Source organism: Prionailurus viverrinus, chromosome F1 (assembly GCF_022837055.1).
Source record: "Prionailurus viverrinus isolate Anna chromosome F1, UM_Priviv_1.0, whole genome shotgun sequence".
Taxonomy (NCBI): domain Eukaryota; kingdom Metazoa; phylum Chordata; class Mammalia; order Carnivora; family Felidae; genus Prionailurus; species Prionailurus viverrinus.
Window position 1 is genome coordinate 20,725,077 of NC_062577.1, and position 14,371 is coordinate 20,739,447.

General features: G+C 36.3%; 1 protein-coding gene across 5 annotated transcripts in view; it reads right to left on the minus strand.

The window, feature by feature from the left end:
• SWT1 (SWT1 RNA endoribonuclease homolog) overlaps positions 1–14,371 on the minus strand; it is a 106,197-nt gene that overhangs the window by 78,669 nt on the left and 13,157 nt on the right. For all 5 annotated transcript variants that reach the window (XR_007148039.1, XR_007148038.1, XM_047839905.1 and 2 more), the window contains exons 5-9: positions 7,831–8,569; positions 3,517–3,576; positions 2,152–2,281; positions 1,095–1,196; positions 320–508 (exon numbers count right to left, since the gene is read on the minus strand). Coding sequence is in view for 3 of the 5 variants with exons in the window: in XM_047839905.1 (XP_047695861.1) it covers positions 320–508; positions 1,095–1,196; positions 2,152–2,281; positions 3,517–3,576; positions 7,831–8,569 (1,220 nt within the window). In the remaining 2 variants the exon portion in view is untranslated. The remainder of the gene's footprint in view (positions 1–319; positions 509–1,094; positions 1,197–2,151; positions 2,282–3,516; positions 3,577–7,830; positions 8,570–14,371) is intronic.

Genomic DNA, 14,371 nt, shown 5'->3' on the forward strand with positions numbered 1-14,371 from the left:
GCTCTGCACTGGCGGTGCAGAGCCTGCTTAGGATTCTCTCTTCTCCCTATCTCTCTGCCTCTTCCCTACACCCTCCCTTCTTCTTCTCTCTCAAAATAAATAAATAAATTTTAGAAGAAATAATAAAGATTTTTTTTTTTAAGTAATCCTTCCACCGAACCTATGACCCTGAGATCAAAAGTCACTTGCTCCACCGACTGAGCCAACCAGGTGCCTAATTATAAATTTTTCTTTTACATTTTGCACCACTTCCCTCCAATCATGAGTCAGCACCCAAATAAACCTTAATTAGAAAACATCCTGAGAGAACCATACTTACAAACTTTTTGAGATGCGAGTTGTATTGACTGACCCCATAGCTTTTTATCTTGATTTTTGAGACTGTCATTGATAAAATGAACTGCAGGTATAGCTTTGTGCTGGGCGTGTTTTAGTAGTTTTCCTGCCTTCATACGATCTAGCTCTTGTACAACCACCCAGGGAATTATTAACACAAGTCTATCAAAGCCTGAAAAATAAAAAAAGATTTCTTAGAAGTCGACAAATGTTTATTTGGTTACTAAATTGAATTGTTTTAGGAGAATTGGAAGTTTTGAAGTAAGGAATTCACAGTCTAAATGAAGAGATAACACGGGCACTTAGGTGGCTCAGTCAGTTAAGTGTCTGACTTCAGCTCAGGTCATGATCTCATGGCTCAGTTTGTGAGTTTGAGCTGTCGGCACAGAGCCCCTTGGGATCCTCTGTCCCCCTCTCTTGCTGGCACTAGCTCTCTCTCTCAAAAATAAACATGAAAAAAATTTTTTTAATGAAGAGATAACACATAAAAAATGGAAATTAAAAACAGATACAAGAATCAAATAATTGTACAAAAATAAATACTATTGGAGATCAAAGAAGAGTAAATTTAGATTGTTAGGTTAACCTCTCAAGGCTCTTTTTTTAATTTATGCTGATTATTAACATACATATATTAATATATATACTTCATAGCATATCCAGGTGGAAACGTGTTTGTGAAAAAAAAATACCCCACATCATTGTTGATATAAAATATCAACTCAAGTAAGAAAATCAGAATCACGTTTTATAAGTACCTGGGATTTCTGTGGTCTTCAAAATTCTAACAAATTTGAGATGATTCATCAGAATATTTGTGTCAATAACAATTAGAAGCTTTTTATCTGAAGCACTTTTTGCTAGAGAAAAAGAGTAAAGTTAGGATTTCATGGCACTTGATAAAAGACTTGTATAATAACTAAAATTTGGTATCATAGAACTTTGATGGTATTCTTAAGACAAGGCAATCCTTTAGACAACAAAAACAAAACTGTTTAATCCTTAAAGGGACAGTAATCAATGTTTAATTATCTACTAGTAAAACATCATGAATTGTTTCTGAGTGGACTTTAAATCATGAACTAATTTGCCCTGGCAGTTAACTATGCTCCCAAGCCCCGTTCTGCATCACTAGCAGCTGTGCACTTATAATTTATAAGCTTATTTTAATATACAGTGAGTGAAATGTAGTTGAAAAGAAAAACACGTGAAAGTGAAAGAAAACAGGTAACACCAGCATTGTTATTTCACAGGGCCATTGTGAGGATCAGACAAATTAATGCACAGGAAAACACTTAGCAAACTGAAAAGTGCAATGTGACTGTGATGTAGCAATACTATTTTTATAAACACAACTCAAACCAGTATGCTAATAGATTTTGGATAATATCTATCATTATCTTCTCCCAGTGGTAAAATTGATCAAAACTTTACTACATAAATAAAAAAACCATGAGTATAATACCTTTGAGCAATTTGCATTATTTCTGATCAGTGCTTTACATAAGCTGACATTGTCAAAAGTTAGGATTAAGACCAAGACTAAAAGACAACTCTGATCATTGATAGCACAATAATAGATAACTGTGATTACTAATGCTTGGCAAAAATATGGCCAACTGCCCAATAATGTGATGATAAACAAATATTTGACCAGATTCCTATAGCTAGAAGAAATATATCATACTTCCTTATTTCAAATGAGCACACCTTAACATCTTTCATCTAAATATTATAAAAATTGAATGTTCGCACATTAGGTTCCTAAGAAAGTACAGGAGATCATAAACATCATCATCTACATATAGGATATACCAGGAGAGGAATGTACATCATCGTCCACCAGGTCAATCTCCATGCTCGTTAACTCCCCGGAAGATAAAACCACAGGTAAATCCACACTTTTCCCCACACGTACAGCATGGAGCTCTTCCACTATCTGCATCTAAATAGCAAAAGACCCACAGTAAAATATTTTGAATTATCTCCTCTGCAGATTAAAAAGGCTGGAAAGCTATTAATTCTAACTAATTCACCGAAGATGAAATGGTTTGTGGGAAAAAAATTACAAAAATACGGAGGCCGCAAGATGAAAGAATACAGATTTATAAACAAAATGCAGGGTTTTAAAACTAGCTCTTCTCTTACTACTTCTGTAACCTTAGGCAAGCAAACTATTTAACTTGGGTCTCCATTTGTTCACCTATGAAATAGGAATGTTAAATATCTATTTCCTGGTAGTAGTTTTGTGAGGACTGAAATAATGTGAAGTTCCCTGAACAAAACCTACTCCCTAGTAGCCCTTCAAAATAAGTTCATCCTCATCCCATGTTTTCACTTCAACGTACTCTGGGAGCCAAATATGTTTACATCTGGATGATGAACCTCTTCTTGCGATTTCTAAGACTGTTTATGAACCATCAAAAACTGAAATCTAGACTTTAAGACCCTTCTCACTTCAGGGAAGTAACTCCCTGATATATTTTGATGTGAAGGACTGTAAATATAATCTAGTTTTAGAGAAAGGGTGAGAAATCTTTCTTCTCTCAAGGAGCACCGACCCACAAGACAGAAAAATACAACTGACCATCACAAATAAGAAGTAATCAATATGGTTGTAAAGTCTTCTTCAAATAGGAAACTGCAACAAAGTGTTCCACGAATTTAATTTTAATATAGGACCAAGAAACATAAAATTCTATGCAATAATTTCATGAGAGTCAATCAGGAGATTCCAGCTGGGAAATGAAGCCAACAGGCTAAAAAAAAAAAAAAAAATGCAGGCACTCTCATTTTCAATAATATTTTCATCTTATTGCTGATTAGAAAAATGAAGCCAACAAGTTAATATCACACTGCAGTTTGGCAAGCCTAGGTATAAGCATGCAAATGTGTGATAACATTAAATGAGAATTCATATAACTTGTGGACACAGGCTCCATGCTCTTTATTCAAACCAGTTTAGAGCTTATTAAAAACAAAGACATAAAGGTGATCAAGTAAATTAAGTATTTTTCCAGCTAGTTTTTCATGACTTCACAAACTTACATATTAGGTAGAGATATCACTGTTATTTTCATATTATCAAGGTTTTCATAGCCATTTTTTTAATCTATAAATATAGGAACTGTTTGACTTAATTTCATTAAAATATTCAAAGTAAATAAGTATATCAGTAACCTCTTGATCTGTATCTTGAATACTTTCAAGGGACACTGAAGAACATGGAGCTTCAAAACCCTGAAATGAAAAGTAATTTCATTAGTTAAAGATGAAGTATATACCTAGGGTAGGGTTTGTAACGTTGGCACTATTTACATGTGGCATCAGATAATTCTTTGTTTTAGGGGTTATTATGTGCATTATGCTGTTTAACAGTATCCCTTGCCTCTACCCACTAGATACCAGCAGCACCTCTCCCTCCCAATCTTGACAATCAAATATGTCTCTATCTCCTTAACAGCCAAATGCCCCCCCTAAGAGGCAAATTGTCCCTAGATAGAAACTTCCCCTAAAATAAAAAAGCCTCATTCTGTTAAGTCAGTGAAACAAGGGGCACCTGGGTGGCTCAGTCAGTTGAGTGTCTGACTTCAGCTCAGGTCATCACCTTGTAGTCTTGAGTTCGAGCCCCACATCGGGCTCTGCCTGGAGCCTGCTTTGGATTCTGTGTCTCCCTCTCTCTCTGCCCCTCCCCCACTCACACTCCGTCTCTGTCTCTCAAAAATAAATAAATGTTAAAAAAAATTTTTTTTAGAAGAAAGGTTAAGTCAATGAAACAAGATAGAAATTGTTTAACGCTTACTCCTTCACCTAAAAATACTTGTATTATAAGAGTAGAACTACATGCCACCCTGAGAAACAGAAAGAACCATGACCAAGGTAAACAAGCTGGCCTTCAATGGTGGGAAATTTTCACCCAGGAGTAGCTGACCCACTTGTAAGAGTGACATGACAGGGGTGTCTGGCTGGCTCAGTCGGTGGAGCATGTGCCTCTTAATCTCGGCGTTGTGGATTTAAGCCTCACATTGGGTGTAGAGATTACTTAACATCTTAAAAAAATAAAAATAAAAGTAACATGACAAAACAAAGGGAACCTAAAGATTATGATATGGCTGAAGGAGAAAAGCTGAAAAATGCATAGTTGTCTCATACATGGGTAGAGCACCAGAGGTCTGTGTTTTAATTTTTGTCTTTCAACAGAAGTAAAAAATCTCTCCAATTTTCCACTGGCACTTTTGCTAAGCAGATGAGATTTACCTGACCCTATGTACAGGTAATAGGGAATTCAGCAAAAGCCACTGCTAAATTAAATCATCTTCTAAGAATTCTGCAAAATAGCACCAAATTCACATGTATTTTACAGGCAGCTATATATGGTATAAATTACATATTCCCTTTAGACAAGTATATCATAGGTTGCTTTACTGGGAATTCAGCTTTCATCCTAAATTCCCAACGCCAGTCTTCACATACTATACCACCATATACATCACACACATAGGCTCATTATAGCTTTACTGTGTCATGACTCTGGATTTTACAATCTCTTCTCCAATTGACTTTAAATCTCACCAGATCCTTAAGGTTCTCTTCCATTAGGAAGTGCCAAACAAGCCAGAGAATATTATCAGAATTTCCTACAACTCCTGATATTTAAAGTCCTGTTGTTCATTTACATAGGTCACTACTACCCTTCACTCTCTTTGACCACAGGCCACTTCCAGTGACTTTAATAAATTTTCTATCACTTCTCCAAACCAAAAAGTTCAGGTCAATTGTTCCTGAAGACTTCTCCCTATTAAAAAAAGAAAGTCTCAGTGGGCATTTGTTTGCCTCCTCCTACCACACTTTATTAAATAAATGAACTGGGATACAGCCTTCCCTGGGGATGACAAAAAGGAGTATCACTAATGAGAGTAACAATGGCTTTATCTACTGGAGTGATTCTAAACTGAAAACCAGATTATACTGCTTCCCTGGTTATATTTCAGTGGCTCTCTACACCATCTAAGGCACACAAGATAAAACAGAACAAATCTTTCCCATGGGATACAAAGAAGTCCATTGCCTGACCTTGGCTTCCTCTCCCACTCCCTCTCCTATATGCAGATTTTCTACACATCTCAACTCTAGTCATACTGAACAACTTCAGTCCCCATGTATGCTCTGCCATGGGACAATCTCATGACTTGCTACCATTACCATGCTGGCCCTCCACCCTGGGAGAACTTTTATTCTTGCTCTACACACCCTTCACACCAAGCTCAAGAATCTCCACTCTGTCAGCCCTTCCTTAACTCACCCCCAAATTTATACTAACACCAGCCCAAATCTTAGGGCTCTAATGTTTATTTCACTGTATTGCAACTGTATTTGTCTACTAATCTGCCTCCTTGGGAAATTCCTGAGGGTAAAGATCATCTTATTCATCTCTAAATCCCTAGAAACTAGAAGTGTACCTGATACATAATAGGCAGCTTTAATTAATGTTTGATAAACTGTTGAATTGCTACCTCATAGACCTGTAGGAGGAGGATGCTATTTATAAAAGTGGCCTATAAAAAAATAAAAATAAAAGTGGGCTATGAACTATAAATCTCTGGACCATTAGTTTTCAATGGTGAGAGGAGGGTGCAAATGAAGGGGTCTCTATCAAAGGGCTATAAAATATAAGAAACAAAAGAAGGTATTTTCTCTTTGGAAAGCATAACGGGATTACTAAATAACAGGATTACCAAATCCAGAAAATAATAATTATTTCCTTGTGAAGTACACTCATTATTTTAGGAAGATAATTATCTATTAAAGAATTTGTGAGAAAAACAACAAACATAATGTTAGGAAGATTAACTACTGTCAATAATATGCTAAGGAGAATATACTAAGATAAGAACAATATTTACTTGCTGCTCCTGTGTTTAAAGGACTTTAAGTCAGATTAGATTGCTATCAAAGGAACAGTTTATAAGGAGTTTTAATGCCAAGAACTGGAAAGTAATCATGCAAAAACTGCTTCTCCTACAACTTAATTAATATTCATGCTAAGTACCTCTTTTGATTTATGTGGTAATTCTATTTAGAGACAAAAAGAGACTGTAAGGTGTACTGCGGGGCTTTCTCGTACTGTTCCTTACATGCACAGTGCAGGGGGAACATCAAGCAATGACACCAAAGTGTTCACTGAACATCTTGCAACTTCAAATTCCTTTCTCACATTTTCTCTAGAGAACTGGTTGTAACCCAAGAAAACTGGAGCTTTCTTTTAAGAAAGCAATAAAAAGAACAAACTCAACTGTTTTCTTCTTTGGACTCTTTCAGTTTCACTGAACAAAAAGTACTCTCTCCAGTTCTTCCAGCCTCCCTAGTTATAATCCCTCTGTGTCTCCTAGGAAGTATCTTATAGTCTTTGTTCCTAAAAGCAGGTAGGCTCAACTACCCCTGTTTATAAGCAGTCTCTAAACATCAGGCTGTCGGAAGTTGTGAAATTCCAAAGTTCTTAAGTTCTCTTAAAGGTAAATAATTCTAGGGGTGTCTGGGTGGCTCAGTCGGTTTAGTGTCCGACTTCAGCTCAGGTCTGAATCTCACGGCTCCTGAGTTCAGGCCTAGCATCGGGCTCTGTGCTGACACCTCAGAGTCTGGAGCCTGCTTCAGAGTCTGGCTCTCCCTCTCTCTCTGCCCCTCCCTTGCCCCTCAAAAATAAACATTAAAAAAAGTTATAAAGATAAATAATTTTATTTGCCACAGGAACGAGGCTAGAGAGATTAGCTTCTCCAACTAGTCCACACGTGTTGATTTATTGCATAATTTAGAGGCAAAAGAGATGTGCCAAACTTTCCAGGCTGGATCTCTGTATACTAGTTCCGTTTGCTTGGAACATCCCTGCTTCTCCCATCCCACCCTACCTGGCTTCACCTGAATAACTCCTTTTCATTCTTTAGCTCTCAGTTTAAATGTGACCCTGTCCAGCAAACCTTTCTTAAGTAACCCCTCTACAGTGTACAAGGCCATTATTCCCTGGCTCTGTATTCCCATGTTAAGTGGTAAGTACTTATTAGACTTAAGATGATTGCTTGTGTGTCTCCTCACATGAAGGAGTCTCTGAAAACAGAGACTGTGATTGCGGGGCCTGGTAGTGGCACTCCAAAACAACTCGTTAAAGGAATAGCTCTTCAGAAGAGTAACCTGGATGTTCCATAGTAACCAGGGTTAGAGAAGAGCCTAAGAGACGGTCACAGTGCTTTTTTGAAAGGACTCTCTGTAAGTGCTGCTTTCTACCTTTTCACAATTACCTTCTATTACCAAGTATCCTTGATACTTACTGGGATTATCTTCCTAAGGAGGTTGGAATTAAAAAGGTAAAATAAAGGAACCAACAAATATCTTTCTAAGGTGAATCTGCTCTCTGTGATCACTATTAATAATAGAAAAAACTCAAACCTGACTGTTATTAAAATTCTTTGCTACAACCGACATTCTCATTTTGCACCACCTTACCTGGATTGGGTTTTCACCAGAACCTGAATCATTACTTTCTTGATGCTCATGATGATATTTTCCTTTCCACTCATGTACAGCCTGTTTATACGTGGATTCTGAAAATAAACGTTCACTTTTGTGCCTAGTCAAATTTAATGAAGCTTGGGAACCTTTCAGTCTTTCTTTCTTCTCCTGCTTAGTCTTTGAATTGTTAGACTCTAAATTGAAGACATTCTCTTCTACAAGCTTCTGGAGAGTATCACGGGATTTTATTGGGATTTTGAAACTGATCTTCCTTCTTCTAGATTCAAGGGATTCCTTGATTATCTTCTCGGAATTACAATCCTGAGAAAAATGGATTCTCTTGCGTTTCCCCAAAACACATTTTTCAGAACTGTCTCTAAATTTCCTGTACCTTTCTTTCTTGAGTTCTTTCAACTTCTCCCCCTGAGTGAGTAAATGAGGCCATTGTTTTTCACTTGCTTGGCCTTCTGTTTTTGGTTTCACATCTTTGGCAATCTTAGGAGCGCAAAAGTTTTTAATTCCATGGTCAGCCTTGCTCCTAACATTTGTCAATTTAATATCTTTAAAATTGTCATATTTAGTTAAATCTTTTTTAGTCCCATGTGAAGAAGGGTTCTGTGAGACAATTTGATTAGCATCGGAATATGATGCTTCCTGGAGTTTAACAGGCTCTTGAGGGGATAAAGAACTGATTTTTGGTCTCCTTCCTGGAGTGTCGGTTTCTACATTCAATCTGTAAAGCAGCACAGAAACCTAAGTTACATTACAGTTACACATGATTGTATGTAATGTTGCACTGTATCATTTTAGTTAGGGAAATGACAGAACTGGCTTGACACAAACGTCATAAAAAATACATGACTACACTAAGAATGAAATGTAAAGAATTACTCTACAAATGGTGTTGGAATAACTGGTTTGCTATTTGGAAAAAAATCAAATTTATAGCTTCATATAATATCAGGCAATATGAATTCCTTACAGATTAAACACTTAAGTGCAAAATAATTACCATAATTGCTACACTTCATATTAATCCCTTAAAAGCCATATGGGAGGGGCGCCTGGGTGGCGCAGTCGGTTAAGCGTCCGACTTCAGCCAGGTCACGATCTCGCGGTCCATGAGTTCGAGCCCCGCGTCAGGCTCTGGGCTGATGGCTCGGAGCCTGGAGCCTGTTTCCCATTCTGTGTCTCCCTCTCTCTCTGCCCCTCCCCCGTTCATGCTCTGTCTCTCTCTGTCCCAAAAATAAATAAAAACGTTGAAAAAAAAAAAATTAAAAAAAAAAAGCCATATGGGAAAAAAAGGAGTATTTATCCGATTTCTTAATAGAGAACTTCCTAAACTTCACAGCGGTGAGAAAAATTGCAAAGGGAAATAATAAACATAAATGACTATTTACAAGGCGACTGGCTGGCTCAGTTGGAAGAGCATACAACTCTTGATCTTGGGGTGGTGAGTTCGAGCCCCATGCTGGGTGTAGAGCTTACTTAAATAAAACTTTTAAAAAAAATGACTATTTACTTTAAAACTTTAGCATACTGGAGCACCTGAGTGGCTCATTCGGTTAAGCAGCCAACTTGGCTCAGGTCATGATCTCATGGTTTGTGAGTTCGAGACCTGTGTCAGGCTCTGTGCTGACAGATCAGAGCCTGGATCCTGCTTCAGATTCTATGCCTCCCTCTCTCTCTGCCCCTGCCCCACTCATGCTCTGTCTCTCTCTCAAAAATAAACATTAAAAAAATTATTTTTAATTAAAAAAAACCCTCTAGCATATTGAAAGATAATAAAAATTTTAAAACTGGGAAATGGTATTTGTTATATATGTGACACTTATCAACCTTAGTAAATAAAAAGCACATCAAAAAGTACTGACTCTAGAATAGGACATAAGCAGAAAATTACTGGTGAGAAAAAGGGAATGGCTAACGGACATTTGAGAAAAAAAGTTTAACTTCCCTACTAATCATAGACATGTTAATGATAATGACATACCATTGTCTTCTACCAAATTAGCAAAGATTTTAAAATAGCATTAAGTCTGGCAATGGGTTGAAAAATGGACTCTCTCATGGTAGAAATGCAAAATGATGTAACAGTTCCACAAAGGAATTTTTGACAATATAATTAAGAATTCTAAAAATGTTCATATTCTTTGACTTACTAGTAATTCTCATTTTAGAAATCTATACCAAGGTGAAAAAAATTAAAAATGGACTAAAAACTTTTTTAAAATCCAGGATTATTTATAATAGCAAAAGTAAGGTAGTAAATACTAAAATTTTAGAAATGACTAAGAAATATGCTATTACATTATGGCCATTTCAAATGATACTTATGAAAGTTTTCAATGATCTAACAAAACATATTGATATAACATACTGATATTATCATTCAGCAAAACATATTGATATAAACATATTGATATACCATGTTGATATAACATTCAGCAAAAATCAAGCAGGGCACAAATCTGTATATATAATGTGGTCTCAACAATTTAAATAAGCATAATAAAAAGTCTTGAAAGAAATGTACTAAAATATTAAAAGTAGCAATAGCTAGAGGTGATATTTTCCTGCTTAATAAAAGTAGTAGTAGTTTTTGACTTTCTTTGTAGTCAAAAAGAAAGGTGAAAAAAAATCAATGAAATACAATCTGTTAATTCATATCAATAAATCCTTGAGTCCATTCGAATTGCCTGTCACTGTGCTAGGCACTGGAGAGGCAGTGGAGAATACATCCACTGAGTCCTTACTCCCAATTAGCTTATAGCCTGGCAGGGGAAAAAGAAATAGTAAATAGGTGACTTCTCAAATAATTCATTACAAAAGAGCAAACTATAAACATCTCGGAGTTTTTAATAGGAGTTTCACCTAGGTCTTCATCTGATTTTATCTTCTATCTCCTCCTACAAAAAGACTACACATCATTATTTATCTGTTAGTAAATAATGATAAAATTTAAATTTTAATTTTAATAGGACTTTGTTTGGCATCTACTGGTATACCCAGTTTAAGATGCTGGCTGTATTAAAGAAAAATCAGGAAAACAACAAACAGAACATAACTCAAGAATTTTAATGGGACCCTGTAGTTCTCTGAGCATTTTCACATTCCTTATTTGTTCTTCATAACACTGTACTGCATCTTTTGCAGCAATCTAGGCACTATGGTCTACATGGTCATAATTAATGAAAACTGAATACAATAACTTTTAAAAGGCCAACAAAATTAAATCTTAAAAATCATCTCTTATCAACTAGTTTTGCAAAATGCTATATACTGTGATAATGTGGTTTTATACTTGCAACCCCAAAATACTAAAGTTCCGAGCTCTTTTTAGATATAAGTTAGACATGGAGCAAATACTCTTCATTTTTTTAAAGTACTTATTTTTTTATGACTGACTTAGTGTAAAATCAATTTTCAGCTGAAGTTGAAACACCATTCTTGATGAACTCTTGTGATATAAGAATAAATGTGAAATTCTGTCAAAACTATTATTACACTTGTGTTATGTAAAAGTTTAGTAGCCATTTTAAATTTGACATCCTACAGAAACAATTTCTCAACACTAGCAGCTGTTAGACTGCTCTGTTGGTGATCATGATGTACCTTCAGGATATTGAATTGTATACTTACTTTCAACTTAGCTCAATTGAAGAATAAATTACTTTTTGGCTAATTCTGCCAATAATGGGCACTGCTGGTGGCAATACTGCCCTCTATCTAATAGTAACTGAGGTACAACTTCTCACCTCTTCAACTCCTGGACTTAAAAAGATTTGGTCAATAGTGATGATGCAACTTACCGGAGAAATCCCACAAACTGACAGTGCACTGTTCACAAAAATGCTTTCTGAAACTTTCAAAAGCAAACTTAAGATTGTTACCCTTGCTAATGTTTTCATTGCTGATACATCCATGTATACATCAACCATGGATTGAGAATTGTGGTAATGGAATGATGTTAAGTGGCTTTCAGGATGACAAAATTCTCTGTTTTTTCATCTGTACCTCAGCTTTCACTGAGGTCCCACCAATTTGGGGACCTTCCCTATAGGTGAATAGGGAGATTTTTACAGAAGATGCCATATATCATAAAGAAATACTTAGAATCTTGAGGCAAATAAGTTTGTTCACTTTTCCAATAAATAAATAACAGCAAATAAACCACTTTCTTTGCAGACAACCAATGGTTGTTAGAAGTTCTGCACTATTGATACTAATGTTTCCAAAGCACAGCTTTCTTTTGTCCAAATTTTCAATATATAATAGCTTCTATCCCATATTGTTTAAACACATGATGAGACAGTTCTAAAATACCTACTGTGACATATAGTTTGTCTCTGACAAAAGAAAATTTCACATAAGTTACATCTAGAGTACTTATTAATATATTAAAGTGAATATTCAGATATTAACAATAAATCCAATATGCCACATATTACTGATGTTGTTACTCTCAGTAGATACAATGATAACCCACACAACATCATTGATCACACATGGATTCAGGAATGCAGAAATGTTGCAGTAGGCATTCAATTATTCAGCATTGCAAGAGCTAAAAACAAATAGCATATTTTTTTTTAACATTTACTCATTTTTGAGAGAGAGCATGTGTACCCATGGGAGACGGGCAGAGAGAGGAGACAGAGGCTCTGAAGCAGATTCTGCACTGACAGCAGAGAGCACCACAAACAGAGGGCTTGAACTCACGAACCACAAGATCATGACCTGACCTGAAATCAGATGTTCAACCGACTGAGTGACCCAGGCGTCCCCAAATTTTGAATAAATACTAAAGCCAAGGTGAACTTCATTGCATCCTTGGAATACTTTGGATCTCACTCTCAAAATAATTCAACAATATTGCTTCTTCTTCCCCCTAAAGACAATGTGGACAAGGCTAAGGGGGTAGTATGTAAATTAGGAGTCTATTCATGCTCTTGTAACATAGGTGTAAAATCAAGAGCTACAAAATGTGCCCTTAATGAGGCAAAAAGTAACTAGTGAAAAATCAAGCAGTGTTTTAGAATTTAAAAAAAAAAAAAAAAGAATACTCTATGATAAAAGACATTAAAAATCCAGTTCAAAAAGTTTAGAAGGTGAGGGAGGAGCCAAGATGGTGGAACAGCATGGAAGTTTTTTGTGTGTCTCACGTCCAGGAAATACAGCCAGACCAACAATAAACCATCCTGCATACCTAGAAAACTGATCTGAGGATTAACACAACAATCTTCACAAGCTGAACCACAGAATTCAGCAGGAATTCACCCCAAAAGAAAGAGTAGGAAGAAATGACACCCAGGGACTTAACCAACACAGATACAAGTAAGATGTCTGAACCAGAATTTAGAATCACGATAATAAGATTACTAGCTGGAGTCGAAAATAGATTAGAATCCCTTTCTGCAGAGATAAAAGAAGTAAAAGCTAGTCAGGATGAAATAAAAAATGCTATAACTGAGCTACAATCTTGAATGGATGCTACAGTAGCAAGGATGGGTGAAGCAGGACAGAGAATCAGTGATCTAGAGGACAAACTTATGGAGAATAATGAAGCAGAAAAAAAGAGGGAGAGTAAGGCAAAAAGCATGGTTTAAGAATTAGAGAAATCAGGGACTCATTAAAAAGGAACAACATCAGAATCATAGGGGTCGCAGAAGAGGAAGAGACAGAAATATGGGTAGAAAGGTTATGTGAGCAAGCCATAGCAGAAAACTTTCCTAACCTGGGGAAAGACACAGACATCAAAATCTAGGAAGTACAGAGGACTCCCATTAAATTCAACAAAAACCAACCATCAACAAGGCATATCAGAGTCAAATTCACAAAATACTCAGGCAAGGAGAGAATCATGAAAGCAGCAAGGGGAAGAAAGTCCTTAACCTACAAGGGAAGACAGATCAGGTTTGCAGCAGACCTATCCACAGAAACTTGGCAGGCAAGAAAGGAGTGGCAGAATATATTCAATGTGCTGAATCAGAAAAATATGCAGCCAAGAATTCTTTATCCAGCAAAGCTGTCATTCAAAACAGATGGAGAGATAAAAAGTTTCCCAGACACACAAAAATTAAGAGTTTGTGACCACTAAACCAGCCCTGCAAGAAATTTTAAGGGGCACTCTCTGAGGGGAGAAAAAATGAAAAAACAAACAAACAAATAAATAAAGACCAAAAGCAACAAAGACTAGAAAGGACCAGAGAACACCACTAGAAACTCCAACTCTACAAGCAACATAATGGCAATAAATTCTTATCTTTCAGTACTCACTCTAAACATCAATGGTCTAAACACTCCAATCAAAAGACACAGGATAACAGAATGGATAAGATAACAAGATCCATCTATATGCTGTTTACAAGAGACCCACTTTAGACCTAAAGACACCTTCAGATTGAAAATAAGGGGATGGAGAAGCATCTAACATGCTAATGGTCCACAAAACAAAGCCAGAGTAGCCATACTTCTATCAGACAACCTAGACTTTAAAATAAAGACTGTATCAAGAGATGAAGAAGGGCATTAT